Source organism: Dromiciops gliroides, chromosome 2 (assembly GCF_019393635.1).
Source record: "Dromiciops gliroides isolate mDroGli1 chromosome 2, mDroGli1.pri, whole genome shotgun sequence".
Classification (NCBI taxonomy): Eukaryota; Metazoa; Chordata; class Mammalia; order Microbiotheria; family Microbiotheriidae; genus Dromiciops; species Dromiciops gliroides.
Window position 1 is genome coordinate 140,141,512 of NC_057862.1, and position 15,714 is coordinate 140,157,225.

The 15,714-nt window shown below is 36.9% G+C and overlaps 1 protein-coding gene across 4 annotated transcripts in view; it reads right to left on the minus strand.

The window, feature by feature from the left end:
• Positions 1–15,714, minus strand: part of APBA2 (amyloid beta precursor protein binding family A member 2) — a 373,381-nt gene that overhangs the window by 59,523 nt on the left and 298,144 nt on the right. For all 4 annotated transcript variants that reach the window (XM_043987875.1, XM_043987872.1, XM_043987873.1 and 1 more), the window contains 2 exons: positions 15,232–15,318; positions 7,675–7,860 (listed from right to left, as the gene is read on the minus strand). In XM_043987875.1, coding sequence (XP_043843810.1) covers positions 7,675–7,860; positions 15,232–15,318 — 273 coding nt within the window. The remainder of the gene's footprint in view (positions 1–7,674; positions 7,861–15,231; positions 15,319–15,714) is intronic.

Sequence of the window (15,714 nt, forward strand, 5' to 3'; positions counted from 1 at the left end):
GGGAGGTGCCATGAAACTAGCAAGCAAGTCTTTGAGTTGGGGTGCCTGTCAGCAGAGGAGCAGCCTAGCTTAGAAAAGAGAAACCCATTGCTAGGCTGGTCACCAGGTGATGATTTTTTTTTTTTTTGACAGCAAGAATTCATGAAATCGTGCATAAGTATGGAAGGAAGGCATTATAATTTATGTCAGCCAAGCTAGTGCCCACACCAATGGAATCAAGGCTCTTTTAAAATCTGAGTAATTAAGATACAAATTACTATTAATAAGGAAAGTTAATAGAAGTATTACAACTCATATAACATAACCAGAATGAGGTCCTTTTACATGCTACAAGTTGATGTCACTGTACTAGAAACATCCTTAAATTTCTAAGCCTTTTATTTTAATAAGCTACTAATTTTAGATTTTACAAATAAATCCCCCAAAAGATTAGAAGGAGGGAATTAATTCCATTTCTTTTACATGAATAAGAATCATATCCACTTGTGTCTGAAAAATGATCACAAACTCCAAACTTCTGGGATTACTAAATGGGTCTTTACTGTTGTTCCTGGTTTATAGTGGTGATTGGGGGCATACTAATTATGATGAGGATAGGATCTGAGATTCTCAGGCAAAAGCACAACATTATGTGGCATGACATCTACTTTTCTGGAAAAGGGAGCTTCAAATGCCTCACTTATAGCGCATATTGGCTTTTATGGCCACAAGGTGGCACTATTGTACCAGTAAACAGAGGCACAGAGATTAGGCTTGGGGAACAGAAAGAATGGGGGAAAGGGTCACTTCAGCTGACCCATTGCGGAAGTTTTCTTTTTAACACTGACCTTCTCTCTCACCATCTCGGAGCCCCAAACCTCCATACCACCACAACAAATCTCAACCTTAGCATATTTTATAACAGGGCTTCTTAACTTGTTTCACTCACGGTCCCTTTTCACCAGAGAAATTTTTATATGACCCCAGGTTTATAGGTATATAAAATAGGTATACATAAAGTAGTGCCAATTTTTTTTCAAGCCCCACCTTCAGTTACATGACCCCCCATATGGGGTCACAACCCACAATTTAAGAAGCTTTGTTCTCTGGGGACCCATGGGCCTCTGCCTTTCCTTCATCCCTAGGTTCCAGACCCTTCACACCCATCACAACTGCCTTAAGTTCCCTTCCTTCAGAACCCCCTTTTCAGGGTTTGAATGCATTCTTATTCATGAGGATAAGTGATCCAACATATCCCACTCCTTTCTTTTTCCACTGATGTTACCGATACTTTATAATAGTAATTCTGGATATAAAATATCTTAGCCTCAAAATAGAAATTTCAGGCTAGGTGGCACAGTGGATAGAGTGTTGGGCCTGGAGTCAAGACTCATCTTTCTGAGTTCAAATCTGACCTCACACTTACTACCTAGGTGACCCCAGGCAACCCTGTTTACCTCAGTTTCCTCATCTGTAAAATGAGCTGAGGAAAGAAATAGCAGTTACTCTAGTATCCTTGCTCCAAACAACCACCACCATCACCAAAATGGAGTTACAAAGACTTAGACATGACTCAACTAGTAAAAGTACCTATGGGTCTGCTGTACCTGGGAATGGAGCTGGTCCTATGATGTTGACACATAGGAGACCTGATAGCAAGGAATTACTCAGAGGGAGACAGATCCCAAATAAGTTGCCAGTTGTGATTATTTGAAAAATATATTGTTTAAAGAAGGATACTTCAAATTTATGATTGTCAAGTCTCAATTTGCTGCAAATTTTCATTATCAAACTGGGTTTTTTTTATGCTAAATACCATGCTTCCACTTTCTCCCCTTGCTATCAATCTGTGTATGATGGGGGAATACAAATTAATTTTAGTATGATCCCAAGCAAATTCACCATTCTTCAAAAAATCACAAATCTAATGCATTTCAAATCAAAATATAAATTGTTTTGGATTATCTGATTGCCTGAGTTAGCATGGATAATTGGCAGTTGACAGTATCAGGATTCAAAAATTTGTTTCAAATTGGAGGCTTGCAGAAATGACCATCAATTGCTTCAGGGCATTATTTCTACCATCCAGGAAAATGAAGCAGTTCTGTTAAGTTCCAGGAGTCTGTTGGATAATTACTATTTTTCATAAACCAGGTTTCTTGGTATAATGGAAAGAATTCTGAATTTGGAGTTGGAACGCCTAGGTTCAAATCCCAACTCTTTCACTTATTTATTACCTATGTAACTTTAAGAAAGTCACTTAAACCTATTTGGACTTTATTTTCTTCATATATAAAAATGAAGTATCATAAGATCACAGATTAAAAGGCGATAGAAACCTTAGAGATAATTTAGTATAGTCCCCTTATTTCATAGATTGGGAAACTCATGAGGCCCAGAGAAGTTAAATAATTTACCAAGGTTACATAGTATTTACTAGGGTTCTTTCTCCGGTACCACACTGACTCTCTTGGGTTGGATAAGATTTGATTTACAAGGTCTCTTATGGCTTTAAATCTTATGTAACCCAGATCAGTAAGAGGGGGTGAGGTTGGGGGGGGGGAGGTGAATGGAGCTGAATTTAGAGAGCATCAAACTTAGAGACTGCTGATAGTACATGCAATTCTTCAGTAGCATATAAACACAAAAGTATAGCACCTAGCTAGCAAGAATAATGATTAGTTAAATAATTAAGTAAAACATTCATTAAATAATTAAAATAGGAAGCTACCAGATAAGGGCTGAAGTAAATTACTCCTCCACCCAATTTTATTCTATTACCCCCTATATCTCCACACAGTGACTTCCCCAGTACCCTTCTGCTGATGTCCAGGGATTTTGCCCTTACACCAAACAAAAATTCCTACCTTCAATTCTGGAACCCTACAACTATTTTGTGAAACTCCCTGTTTACCCTTTGCTACAAGAAGGCGCTCTCCTGGCAGGACCTACAGATCTTCATCATCACTACACAGAACTCATGAAGACTAACCCCAAAGGTCCATTTTTTACCCTCTATTGGACTAGAAGAGTTTAAACCTTTTATCTAATTCACTCAAGGTTCACTGGGTCTCCTTGTCCTTCCCAACATCCTGGTCATTCTTGTTTCCACCTCCTGATACAGACATAGATTCCCCTCTGCATCTATAAGATAGATTATTTTTCCTCTTTGTGTTCATTTTAAACTTCTCTCATTTTTTCAAGGAACACTTTTTTCTCCGTGTTTCTTTGGAGAACAGAGAAATGTTCCTCCAGCCCTTTTATCTTCCCTTAGATTCAGACTCAGAAACATGGTAATAAATACTGTGGAAATGGGAAAAGGCAAAGTGGTAATAATTGAGCAAAAAAGTTCAACATACACAAAGAGTATGTTGGTCCTAACCCTAATAATCCTTGAAAACCAATAAAGGAGTTTAGACATTATGAGGCAAGAAATAGGACGTCATTAAAGATATTTGAATAGAGAAATCTCATAATAAAATTGGTATTTTTGAAAGAATACTCACATTGTCATATAGCATATTTTAGAGGATGAAAGCTTGAATCTTGAAAGGTCAGCTTGAAGTAATTCAAGCATGAAGAGATGTGAATCTAGTTAAAGTGGTAGTAATAAGAATAGAGAGGGAGCAATGAAGGCAAAAAAAATCTTTAAAAGGAAAGAGATCACTAAATGGTAAGATTAATTGTGATTAACTGGGTACAAGGAAAGGAGAATAAAGGGTCAGATGTGACCCCCAAGGGTTCAAGCCTGAGTGACTTAGAGAATGGTGTTACCATTGATAAAGACAGGAAAAATGATAGAAAAAGGAACTTTTGGTGGAAAGGAGGTCTTAGTAGGAAGAGATGATAAATTAGGTTTTAGATACGTTGAGTTTGAGGCAAAGAAGTATAAGTGCCTTATAGCTAGAGCTTTCACAAGAAGTCAATCATATCAATTAGTCAATAAGATACTTATTAAGTACTTACCATGTGCCAGGGACTATATTAAGTGCTGAGGATACAAAGAAAAAGTGAAAACAGTTCCTGTCCCCAGGAAGCTTTCATTCTAATAGGGGAGAAAGAAGAATGTTGTATATATGTGTACATTCATATGTGTGCATGTGTAGACATATACATACATAGAGTGTATAGATACATAGACACAATATGCATATGTACAAGATAGCTACAAAATAAGTACATGACTTTAGAGGAAAAGGATGTCAAAGACTGAAATACAGGAAATCAATAACAGAGGGAAACAGTTTAAGTAAAAAGAATAAGGAGCTTGCAGGGAAATAGAAAAAGTAATGATTATAGATAGGACCAATGACAGAAGCCTGGAGAACACACAATGACCGGATGAAGAGAAAGAGAAGCCAATAAAAGAAACAATTGGTGAGATTAGCTTCCTTGAAAGAAAACCAGGAAAGTAGGGTGTCATGATGGCCAAGGGAAGAGAAAGTACTCAAAAGGGAAAGGGTGATCAACAGTGTCAAATGCTGTAGAATGATCAAGAATGGAAAATATGGCCATTGGATTTCTCAGTTAAGAGGTTAATTATGACCTCAAGAAAGGAGTTTCAATTAAATGATGGAGATAGAATCCATGACATTCCCTTTGAGTTTTCCTTCCAACTACTCTGTACTTATCATGCATATTCTGACTGTCATATGTTGTTTCCCCTTTTAGCATGTAAGCTCTTTGAGGGCAGGGACTTTATATGTATGTGTGTGTGTGTTTGTATATATACACATACATATATATATATACACACACATACATATATACACACATACATATATACACACATACATATATATACACACATACATATATACACACATAGCTGAGTGCTAGGAATAAAAAGATCTAAATATATGTGCATATATATTATATATGCATATATTTTTATTCCTAGCATTAGCTGCATATATATGTGTATATATATATCTTTTTATTCCTAGCATTTTGCACAGTACTTGACACATAATAAGTATTTGACAAATGATTATCGATTGATTTAGTTTGATTTTAGATTCATAGTTCCCTTAGAAAGCAACAATACTAAAGACTTTCCAAGGGAAAGGTACCATTAAATTGAGATACAAGAATAATAAAGAAGTATATTTCCCCTATTAGTTTCTCTTCTCTGTTTTGTTTCATTGGTCTTCGTCTCCAACTTCATATTGTCTTTGCTCATACTTTAACATGTTTCCCTTAATACTTTCTATCCCTAACAATCCTAACAAATTTCTCAATCTGATTCTAAGGGAAGACTTGAATTTAAGAATTTAATTTCCCATTGATGTTATTGCTTCAAGATACTGATTTCATCTTCCTAGAGGTGGCAGGGAAGAGGTGGAAAAAGTCAGTTGGGACATAAGAAACCTTGAACTGGCCCATGTCCATCAAAACCAAGATTTTTTTCCAAATAAAGTTTCTAATACTGCTTATTAAAATTAATTATAAAGACTGGAAACACAAGACTTAATTCCACTGTTACTGGTTTCTAAGATACCCACAAATCCTTTTTACACAAGAATGTCTTTTTCAGGTTTCCAGATTTCCAAAAATATATGTGTGTAGGCATATTTAATTAAACTTGGCATTAGCAACCTGAGCATCTCAAGCTTGTTGGACCTAGTTGGGTCCTCAAAGCAGGCAAAACAAAAACAATGGAAAGGGACTCACATGAACTTACCAAAAAGACCTGAATGACCAGGTTTCTGTGCTTGCTCAGTCTCTCTGCCTGAGTTTGCCTTCTGCTGAGATTCAAGGCAGCTGGATGGGAGATTGGAGAAACAGGGGGCTATGGTACTATTATGCTCCCAGACTGGGTTCCTTGGACTCTTTTCCCCTCCTTCCCCTATGTAATCTAGCTTTAGAAATGATGACTTTAACGTCATACTTGATCATTCAAAAGGTTTAGAAGTGGCTTGATCAAATGTGGTTGGATTTTTTTAAACTTTTAATAAAGTTAAATATACCCAAATGAATTTGCCCAATGTTGTGATGCAGAGAGGCAAATAAAACATGTGAAAACACTGCCAAACATGTTTTCAGATACAAGCATGTGTAGCTCTTAGCAAATTTGATACCTTTTTTAAAAAATAATTTTATGTCAAAGACAATTTAGAAAATTTAGGGGGGAATTATTTGCTTTAAAAATGATGCACGGGGGGGGGGGGGCAGCTAGATGGCTCAGTGGTTAAAGCACCGGCCTGGATTCAGGAGTACCTGAGTTCAAATCCGGCCTCAGACACTTGACACTTACTAGCTGTGTGACTCTGGGCAAGTCACTTAACCCCCATTGCCTGCAAAAACAAACCAAAAAAAAAATGATGCACAGGAGGATTTATTTAAACAGAATGTTCAGTAAAGTGGATATTTAATGTGATTCAATTCTTAAAGACCACCTGGTATAGGGGAAAACTGGCACCAGACCAAGTGTCAGAAAATCTGGGTTCTATTCCAGCCACTAAAAAACTGAGTGACCTTGGACAAATCATTTAGCCTCTGAGGGCCACGGTTTTTTCATTTGTTTGAAAAAAATGAAGGTTGGACTAAATGATCTGTAAGGTCTCTTCCATCTTTAAAAAAATGTTGCATAACATTTGGCCACCAAGATATTAAATGACCCTTACTCCTGTATGACAGTCCTGGTGGCTAGTCAGAGAGTGGTAGGAAAGTGCCAGAGAGTTCTAAGAATTAAAGACAACTGAGTGAAGTCATATTACCAGCTTAGAGAGGAAATATAGATAGCTGATCCAAAATATCTTTGACATAAGGACTAATAGAAAAATTTAGGACTCCAAGAATTTCCACTGACTCTTAAGATAATTTTACATTGGATCTTTACGTAGTCCATGGTTTCCGAAGAGTTCTGAATGTTTTCATCTAATTAATTCTATCCAGCTTCACAATATGAAGTGGAAAAAGTATGGTTATAGTTACATCAATAATAATAATGATAATAATAGCCACTACCATTTATATAACACTTTAAGATTTACAAAATACTTTACAATATTGTCTCATTTGATCCCCACAAAATTTCTATGAGCGAGGAGCTTTTATTATCCCCACTTTATAGATGAGGAAACTAAGGCTAGGGTCACATTGCTGTCTGACATGGGAATGAACTTAGAGTTTCTTGACTCTAAGCTCTCTCTGTCCACTATACTCTCAAATAGAAATGGGGCCACTAAACTGTACTTTTTGTACAGTTTCGTGGCCTTCCAGTAGATCCCTCCAGGCAGGGATATTGATTTGGAAAACAACATATTAACCACACATTATCTCTGTTCTGGATAGAACACCAGGCCTGGAGTCAGGAAGATGTTAGTTCAAATCCAGCCTCAGATTTTTACCAGCTGTATGACCCTGGACAAGTCCCTTATCCCCATTTGCCTCAGTCTCCTCATCTGTAAAATGAATGGGAGAAGGAAGTAGCAAACCATTCCAGTGTCTTTGCCAAGAAGACCTCAAATGGGGTAATGAAGAGCCAGACACAAGTGAACAACAGCAGCAACAACACATCTCTGTTCTATTATATTTTATTTACTTTCTCAAATATTTCCCAATCACATGAATCTGCTTCAGCCATTCTTGGAGACTGTTACCAGCAGGAATGCAGCCAGTGGATACATGTTGGATACCTCAGCAGCACAGGATGCTGCCTCTTTCATACCAATTAACAAATAATTTACTTACATCCTCTGACTCAAAGACGTGGCAGATCATCTTGTATTGTTTCTTTCCTTCCTGGGCACCAGGTGTGGTCTCAATACAGTCTTGAGAAGCTGATCGGGGCATCCGACGTCTGGCCATTAACACAACAATATTTCCAATGTCCGCGATATAGGAGATAGTACGCAAAGCATGATCCATCATGGTTTCCTACCAATGGAGAAGGAAAGCCAAGTCAAGAAGCATCTCTGAACTGTGTAACTGTGCCTAGCAGACTCACCTCTCAATGCATATAGGTACTATTGTCTAAATATCTTATTAGTCTTAGTACTTTTCACATGATGGTCCTCCTTAATAATGGGAGAAGCAAAAATACATACTGTACACAAGTCCTTAGGACAGCCATATGAAGAGCTTTTAAATGCACTCACCTGCTTACTGCCTTTACCTGACTCCCTCCAGGCCAGACAACAGGACTGAAGATATTCAGGTATGCAGGAAGAAGGCACATAGGCAAGCCAAAGTGGCTCTATTTCTTTCTTCCAAGGCTGAAATTTACTGATAATGAAAGTGCCCACAAGGAATATAGGTATGTACAAACATCACAGAAATAGCATTACATATCTAAGGTTATAGAGCAGCATTCCAAAAACATGATCGAAAAGCAACTATGAAACTATCCAACAAGATGATAAATTCAACAAAATCTCCATTAACCAGAACCTTCAATATATACAGTATACTCTAAAGGAAAATAGGTAAAGTACCAATTTCATATTGGTGAAATATTTTAAAAAACCAACAGCAACAATCAATTTCCAAACTTTATTATGGAATTCATACATACTTAGAACACATCCCTCTATCTCCTATACCATGAGAACTCATTCTATTCAGGTGCCTTTATATACCTTACAGTACTAAATAAATGTCAGCTATTGTTATTGCCAATACTATTATTCTCACTTATAAAAGTAAACTAGTACATTTGACAAAATTAAAACAAACAAAAAAGCTTTCCTGCTTAAAACCTTCAGTTAACCAGAAAATTAAGGTGTCCAGAATCAGGCCTCATATTTGAAAAGTCCTCTTCATTTGAAGTTAGGAGGATCCTGACTCCAAAACATATTTGCTGTATGATACTGAGCAAGTCACTTAACAGCTCTGAACATCCGTTTTCTCATATGTAAAATGGGGGAAATTATACCTCTATTTAATGGGGCTATTGTGAAGAAGGTGCTTTGTAAACTTCACAACAAAATATCAATGTGAATTACTATTATTATTCTTACCACCCTTCACAAGATCTGAGAGTTGGACCCCTAGGTGCTACTGTCTACGTGAGGCTTTGAGACTTGACCCTAAGAAATTGGATTTGCCTTATCACAAAATAAATACCTATTAATGCTTTGAAATACATTATTGTCTGGCATTATAAGCATATACATTTATTTTAAAAGTACTATTATAAGTGTCCCTCATCTCACCTCTGCCCAAACTCTGACTCCCCCCCATGCCACTATGAATGAAATCATACAGGATGTATACCCTAGGAGACAGGCCTAACTTGTCTACCCCAAATATTCTATTACTCAAACAATCTGGTACATTGGCATTTTATTATAGTAGAACAAAGTATTAAAGGTGAAATCTTTGGTTATATCGGAGTTGACCAAAATCATCAAGCTCTGCCATTGGCTAAAAGCCAAGGAGACTGAGTCCTTTCATAATCACAAAGATGTGAATTTGTGGGGAGCAGGAGCTTTCTCTTGTCTATAGGACAATTAAAATTTTAAAGAGCAGCTCCTATTCTAGAAGATTCCCATCCTACTTCTCATTCCCCTCAGAGGGATGGCCCTCTAAGCCCCTTTAATTTCTAAGGCTCAAAGAGCCATCTTCAATTAGAACACATTATGCTGATACTTGAAAAGCAGCACTAGCTGTGAGCCAGTGTATTCACACACAGAGTATAACAATTGTTTGGCCTAGAATTTCCTTCAGAGAACAGGAGGATGTGAAGCTCAGTGCTAAATTTTACATAAAAACATTCTGTTCACAGAACATAAAGCAAGTCGTCATCATATGGGGAAAGTGCTGACCCACAAGGGCCACACCACATGGCCCATCAGCAGTTTCTGAAGCTTATCCCACTCTTTTAGCTCAGCTTAAGGACATATGACTCTTGTTGCTTTGATTTTATTTTTGCTATTTTGTCCATTAAATCATGGTCAGCTATCTCCTCCCAAAAATATTCTCCTTCTCAATGAAGCATCACACAATGGCTTTGAACAACTAATATACTTCTCTTCCACTGCCATTATCCCCCTTCCACAAAAGGAGAGATGAGACCTGGTGTGTTTCTGTGATCTCTGCGGTCTTCCTTCCTCATAAAGTTCCTCGTTTGTCTTTTGTGCTGATCTCAATCTGCTGTGCTGATTTGAGGTTCTTTACAGTAGCAATTGTGTTTTGTTTTCAAGTTACTCAAGATTAGAGATTATTTCAAAAAGAAATGATAGATGTCATTTATTTAATACTCCTTCATCTCAGACCTTGGCAAATGTAAATATTATGAGTTACCCACCTGTTCACCAGATAGCTTTTGACATTACGAGGTTAGTAGACAGAGAGTGATGATCACAAGACATCAATGTAAATACAGGGGGATTTCAATCAGACTGATTTCTCATTTGTATATGGAGTTACCCACCATTCTTTCTATATTGACATCTTCCATAATTTAGTAGTGTAGGACAACTGGGGTGGTAAATAAAAGCATGGTTGGGTGTGTTGGAGGGTTTTTTCTTCCCTTTTTTCAGCTGAAAGTCCATTGAACTAAGTAGACCTGCCTGGCACCTGTAGAGGTAGCCATTCTGCAAAGATCCTTCTCCATGGAGGTCTTCAAGCAAAGACTGATGACCAGTTTTTCAGTATGTTAGTAATGATTATTTTCACAGACTAATTAGCCTATGGGGTTCCTTCAGACTTAAATTCTGTGATTCTGTAGAAGAAGAACTAGGCCACAGGTCTAGGTACTTAAGCTATAGTAGTAATGAATTATAAGGAATATTCAGAAGCATTGTCTTAACATAAAGATAAAAGACAATGGCATGGGCTGTCAGAGAGCATTATGGAACTTTCTTCCATAAAACAGACAATCAGCACTTTGGTTTAGAGGGTAGAATCTCTATTCAACAATCCCCTGAACTCTCCTGTGACTGCTTTCTCTGAATTGCTTGGTTTGTTGCAGACACTTCTTATTTTCTAAATGATCATTTCCCAAAAAATATTTTTGGTGACTTCTTCAAGCCCAGAATTGAATGCTCAGTGGTTAGCAGAATATTCATCACAGATGAAGCATGAAAACAAATGCTGAAAATGTTTTAGGTTTTCTCCTCCATGATTCTATAAAATTCCTCTCTGCAGGGACGTCTGTTTTGTAATGGATCCTTTCTGGCAGAATCTCAAACACTGCAGGCTAAGGCACTTTTCAATATTTTCCACTGTATAACCTAGAAGGGCATGATCATTGTCACTTACCACATCTATTCAAAAAAGGTGATAAGGGGGCAAGAGTCAGAGGAAAACAGTGGGAATTTCTATTCTCAAAGTTGAGTTATAATGAGTACAATTCCCTTTCCCCCTTTTAGGAAGATGATGGTATTCTTTAACCCTATATACACACACACACTCATATGCACACCAGTGGCCTTCATTATATACACAGCCCTGCCTGACTTGTCGCAATAGAACACAGAGGGAGAGTAACCTGTTTTACAGAATTGGAAACCATTAGAAAGCAATGAATCTGGCACCCCCAGATGCTGTACCAGTCAAGCAATATCAAAAGCCAGGAATTATGTCAAAACACTTTACCCTTTCAGAAATATGATCAGTCAGAAACATATAAGCACACTGGTGAACATAAGGCTATTTGGAAGAAATTTACCCCCTGTACTGAGAAAATGGAGAGAGGAGGGCTGCTCAGGGAAGCTTTTATTTACAGCACCCCTGAAAAGAGAATCAATTTCACCATCATTATTTTCATTCCATTAAGGAGAGCAATGATTCTTCTTTTATTCTGGAGTGAAAAAAGTCTACTGGGAGTAAGTGCTCATAATGGATTATCAAAGGCAAGAAGAGTTTCAGGTCCACTTGGAGCAATACTCATTAACCCCGAACTCATCTATCCTCAGCCAGTTAGATTCTGGCTATTTGCTCACCTTACACTAGAAACAAAAATAATTTCATATTTTAAATTGTTCTGACATTGTCAAAAGCCAAAGAGCACTGACTAACTAAACAAATGAAAGAATCAATTTTGTCCTAATGTTTGCAGTGGGCAGATAAAGAAACAAAACCTGCAAGATGATTGGTATTGGGCACCGTGGTGCAAGCCTGTAATTCCTGCCTACAGGAGGAGGCTGAGATGGGTGGATACCTTGTGCTCTGTAAGATCATCAGGCTGCCTAAGGAAGGACAAATTGGTCTAGTTCAGAAAAATGGAGCACATAAAATGTGTATGTATGTGTATAAACATACATATTACCATGTATAAACACATCCATGTATATGGGTATGTATATGTGTATATATACAGATATATACATATTTACATACATACACACACACACACACACACACACACACATATATATATATATATATATATATATATATATATATATATATATATATATAGTCAAAAGGAGGTTGTCCTATTACATCAGGCATAAAAGACACTTTCTCTACTGCTCAGAAAAGAATAAAAATATGTGCTTGTAAAGTACATAGAGATAATCTCTCTTTAAAAAGTGTTCATTTTTATCATTAATATTTACTCAGACTCAGCTCCAACTGGAATAGTAAGTCCTCATGTAAAAGCCGAATCCAGACTCTGTGAAACAAAGTTGTCAACACAAGTGTTTGGATAATTGTGTCAAGAGACCTGTGATGCGAAGATGGATGATGAGACACTGGAACAAATTCTTAGTAGTCCTTGGGGAGCTAGTAATGGGCTTCTCTAACTAGAGAACATATAACATTGGGAGAATTCAAAACGATCCCTTTCCTAAGAGATGAGGGATCTGTCTATGAAAAGTGCCTATACTGTTTTAAAAAAAAAAAAAGAAAGAAAGAAAGAAAAAAAAAAGGTTTTCAGCTTTAAGAAATCCTTAGTACTAACCAAGGGCTAAATAATACAGGTAGGGAGTGTGTAAAAGTAAGGAATTCTAAAAGATTTACCCTACAATTTATACATGGAAGAGAGACCATCACTGACTAATATATCTGTTTCAATTATGTAAATTCAATGGAATAACTAGAATTAGTAGGTTCACTATCCCAATCTCCAAACACTAAAGTAGATCAAAGAGAAAATGGATAGATTGTTTGATACAATGCCAAAAAGCCATCAGTTCCACCAAAAAAAAAAAGTGGGGGAAGAGAAAAGGAAAGCAGTACAATCAAATTATCAATATTGTTATTGTATGTTCAACTAGCAGATTGAACATATTTTTCATTTTTCAATCAGTTGTTTTGGTATTGTGTAGACAACCAGAAAATCAGAACACCGGCCCCAGGGGAAAGTAGGAGTTGAGGATTAAAATGAAAAAGACAACTGGCATTATCTGTAGGATGGAAAAAGTAGAAACATCATAAAATCATATGCGTTTGGGTATAACCTCCATCCATGACTGCAAGGTTGAAAGTCTAAGCCCTGTTCCTAAGCAGAACTACTGAGATGGTTTTTACAGTTGTTTTCCTTTTCTCACTTCTTCAGTTGTGTGAGGTTTCTAACTTTGTTCTCCTACCTTTCAAGTTAAGAGCAAACAAAATTAATATTTGACTGATAGAGTAAATTTTTATTTTCTACAAAGATAGCTCTCTAAAACTACCATGAGGAGAAAAGAAAACAATCGTAAGAATGGACAGACTGACTGTGTGGGGAGACATTCTAGGTATATGACATACCTGTATCCTGACCCAAGATTAGTCTTTAAAGTCTCAATCCCAGACGATTCTGAAATATCTTTTGAAAGCTTTTAAAAATGTCATTTGTCCTGATCCAGGCTTCTAACACCACAAAGTGTAATCAGACCATATTTTCTGACTCCAAAATCAAGACATATTGTCTGAGTAAAGAATATTCTTCTTATGAAGCCTCAAAAGAGTAGGTTTTATTTTCTTAAAAACAAGATTCTCTGGGAGAGACTCAGAAAATCCCAAATCTAAGGTTGCCAGGACAATGTCAAATTGCCATATAAGACCTGTAGCTAGGTGGCATAGTGGATAGTGAACTGGGCCTGGAATCAGGACCACCCGAGTTCAAATTTGGTCTCAGATACATAGCTGTGTGACCCTGGACAAGTGTCTTAACCTGTTTGCCTCAGTTTTCTCATCTGTAAATTGGGATAATAATAGCACCCACTTCCCAGCATTGTGAGAACCGAATGAAATAATTGTAAAGCACTCAGCACAGTGCCTGGCATATAATGAATGCTGTATAAATGTTAACTATGATGCTGATGATAACGATAATGAGGAAAATGATGATCCTAGCTTTTTTATCGACTTGTTGGCTCTAAGTTCCCACCTCTAAAAAATGAAGTAGTTTTACTACAGGCTGTCTAAGGTCCTTTCCAGAACTAAAATTCTTTTATTTGGTCAAAGTGAGTTTATAATGCAGAGAGACCACAGGACTTAGAGTTGGAAAGGACCTTGGAAATCCACCCTTCATTTTAGTGATAAGAAAACTAAAACTGAAAGCAGTTATATAATTTACTCAAAGTTATATAGTATCGAGTAGCAGAAGAGTCTAGAACTCAGGCCTTCTGTCTTCAAATCAAATGTTCTTTCCACCATAAGAGAGTGGGACTAAACCAATTTAACATTATAATTAAGCAACAGTTCCAATATCTAGAGGCTTCTTAAACACAATAAGAAATAGTGTAATAGGGAGTCACTGGTCTTAGAATTAGAAAACCTGAATCTGAGGCCCCACCCTGCCCCTTACTAAGCTACAGGCCTCTGGACAAATCCCCTTTTATCCTTAGCTTCCTTAGCTGTAAAACAGAGATAAAAATATTTGCACTTGCAGAAGGTTTCTGAGAAGAAAGCCCTTTCTATAGACCTTAACGGGCTATGTAAATGTGAGCTATTCTTATTTTTATCATTTTATACTAACATTAATAAAACTAGATTTACTGGAATTATTTCCTTCAAGAAGTCAAGAAAGGCATTCTAGAATCATGAAAGGTCAACCAAGATAACTGTGTGATTTCTCATGCAGCTTTTTGCTTTTTTTCCAGAGTAACTTTTATTTTCTCAAATATTTAAGGTTTAATAGTAAATGTCTATTATAAAGGAAATGTCCTTTATGATGGTCCCCAACCTCAAATGAACAACCACCACTTTCTAAAATTGGCACTTGCTGATCATCCTAAAGTGCAGATTTGTCTGTGTCATAGGTAAAGATTTTTGCCCCCAAACATCTAGTGGAAAGTTCTTCGGACAATTACAACTAGAGTTCTCTATTTCACACAATTTGTGGGTAATTATATTTTAAATATGTTAGGCACTGACCTGTGTGTCTGCATTTAAAACCTTAATCCTCTGAGTGGAGATGAAAAGATCCACTTCAGTCAAAGTCTGGGAATCTCCTTCAGAACTCTAAGAAAAGAAAATACTTATTAAAAAGCAAATTTTAACTGCATTCAATGACTTTACTAATCACTTTCAGCAAGACAGAATTGGGAGGGGAGAGATGCTCAGTATCTAAATTGTTCGAAGATAAGCATCTAAAAAGCACAGACTTACAAGAAGGTTTCCAGGAGATTGAATTTTACCTGAGCAATTAGGAAGTGCAAAGAAAGAGAAATAAATACTTATAATTGTGAACACTGAAAATACAAGAAAGCCTTTGGGAGAAATGCTTTCAAAGCTACAAGCAACAAATAAAGTTAAACTGTCAGGAGAGAGAGAGAGAGAGAGAGAGAGAGAGAGAGAGAGAGAGAGAGAAAACACCTCTTGCCTTGGGCCATATTAATTCAGTCAAGAAACTTGATC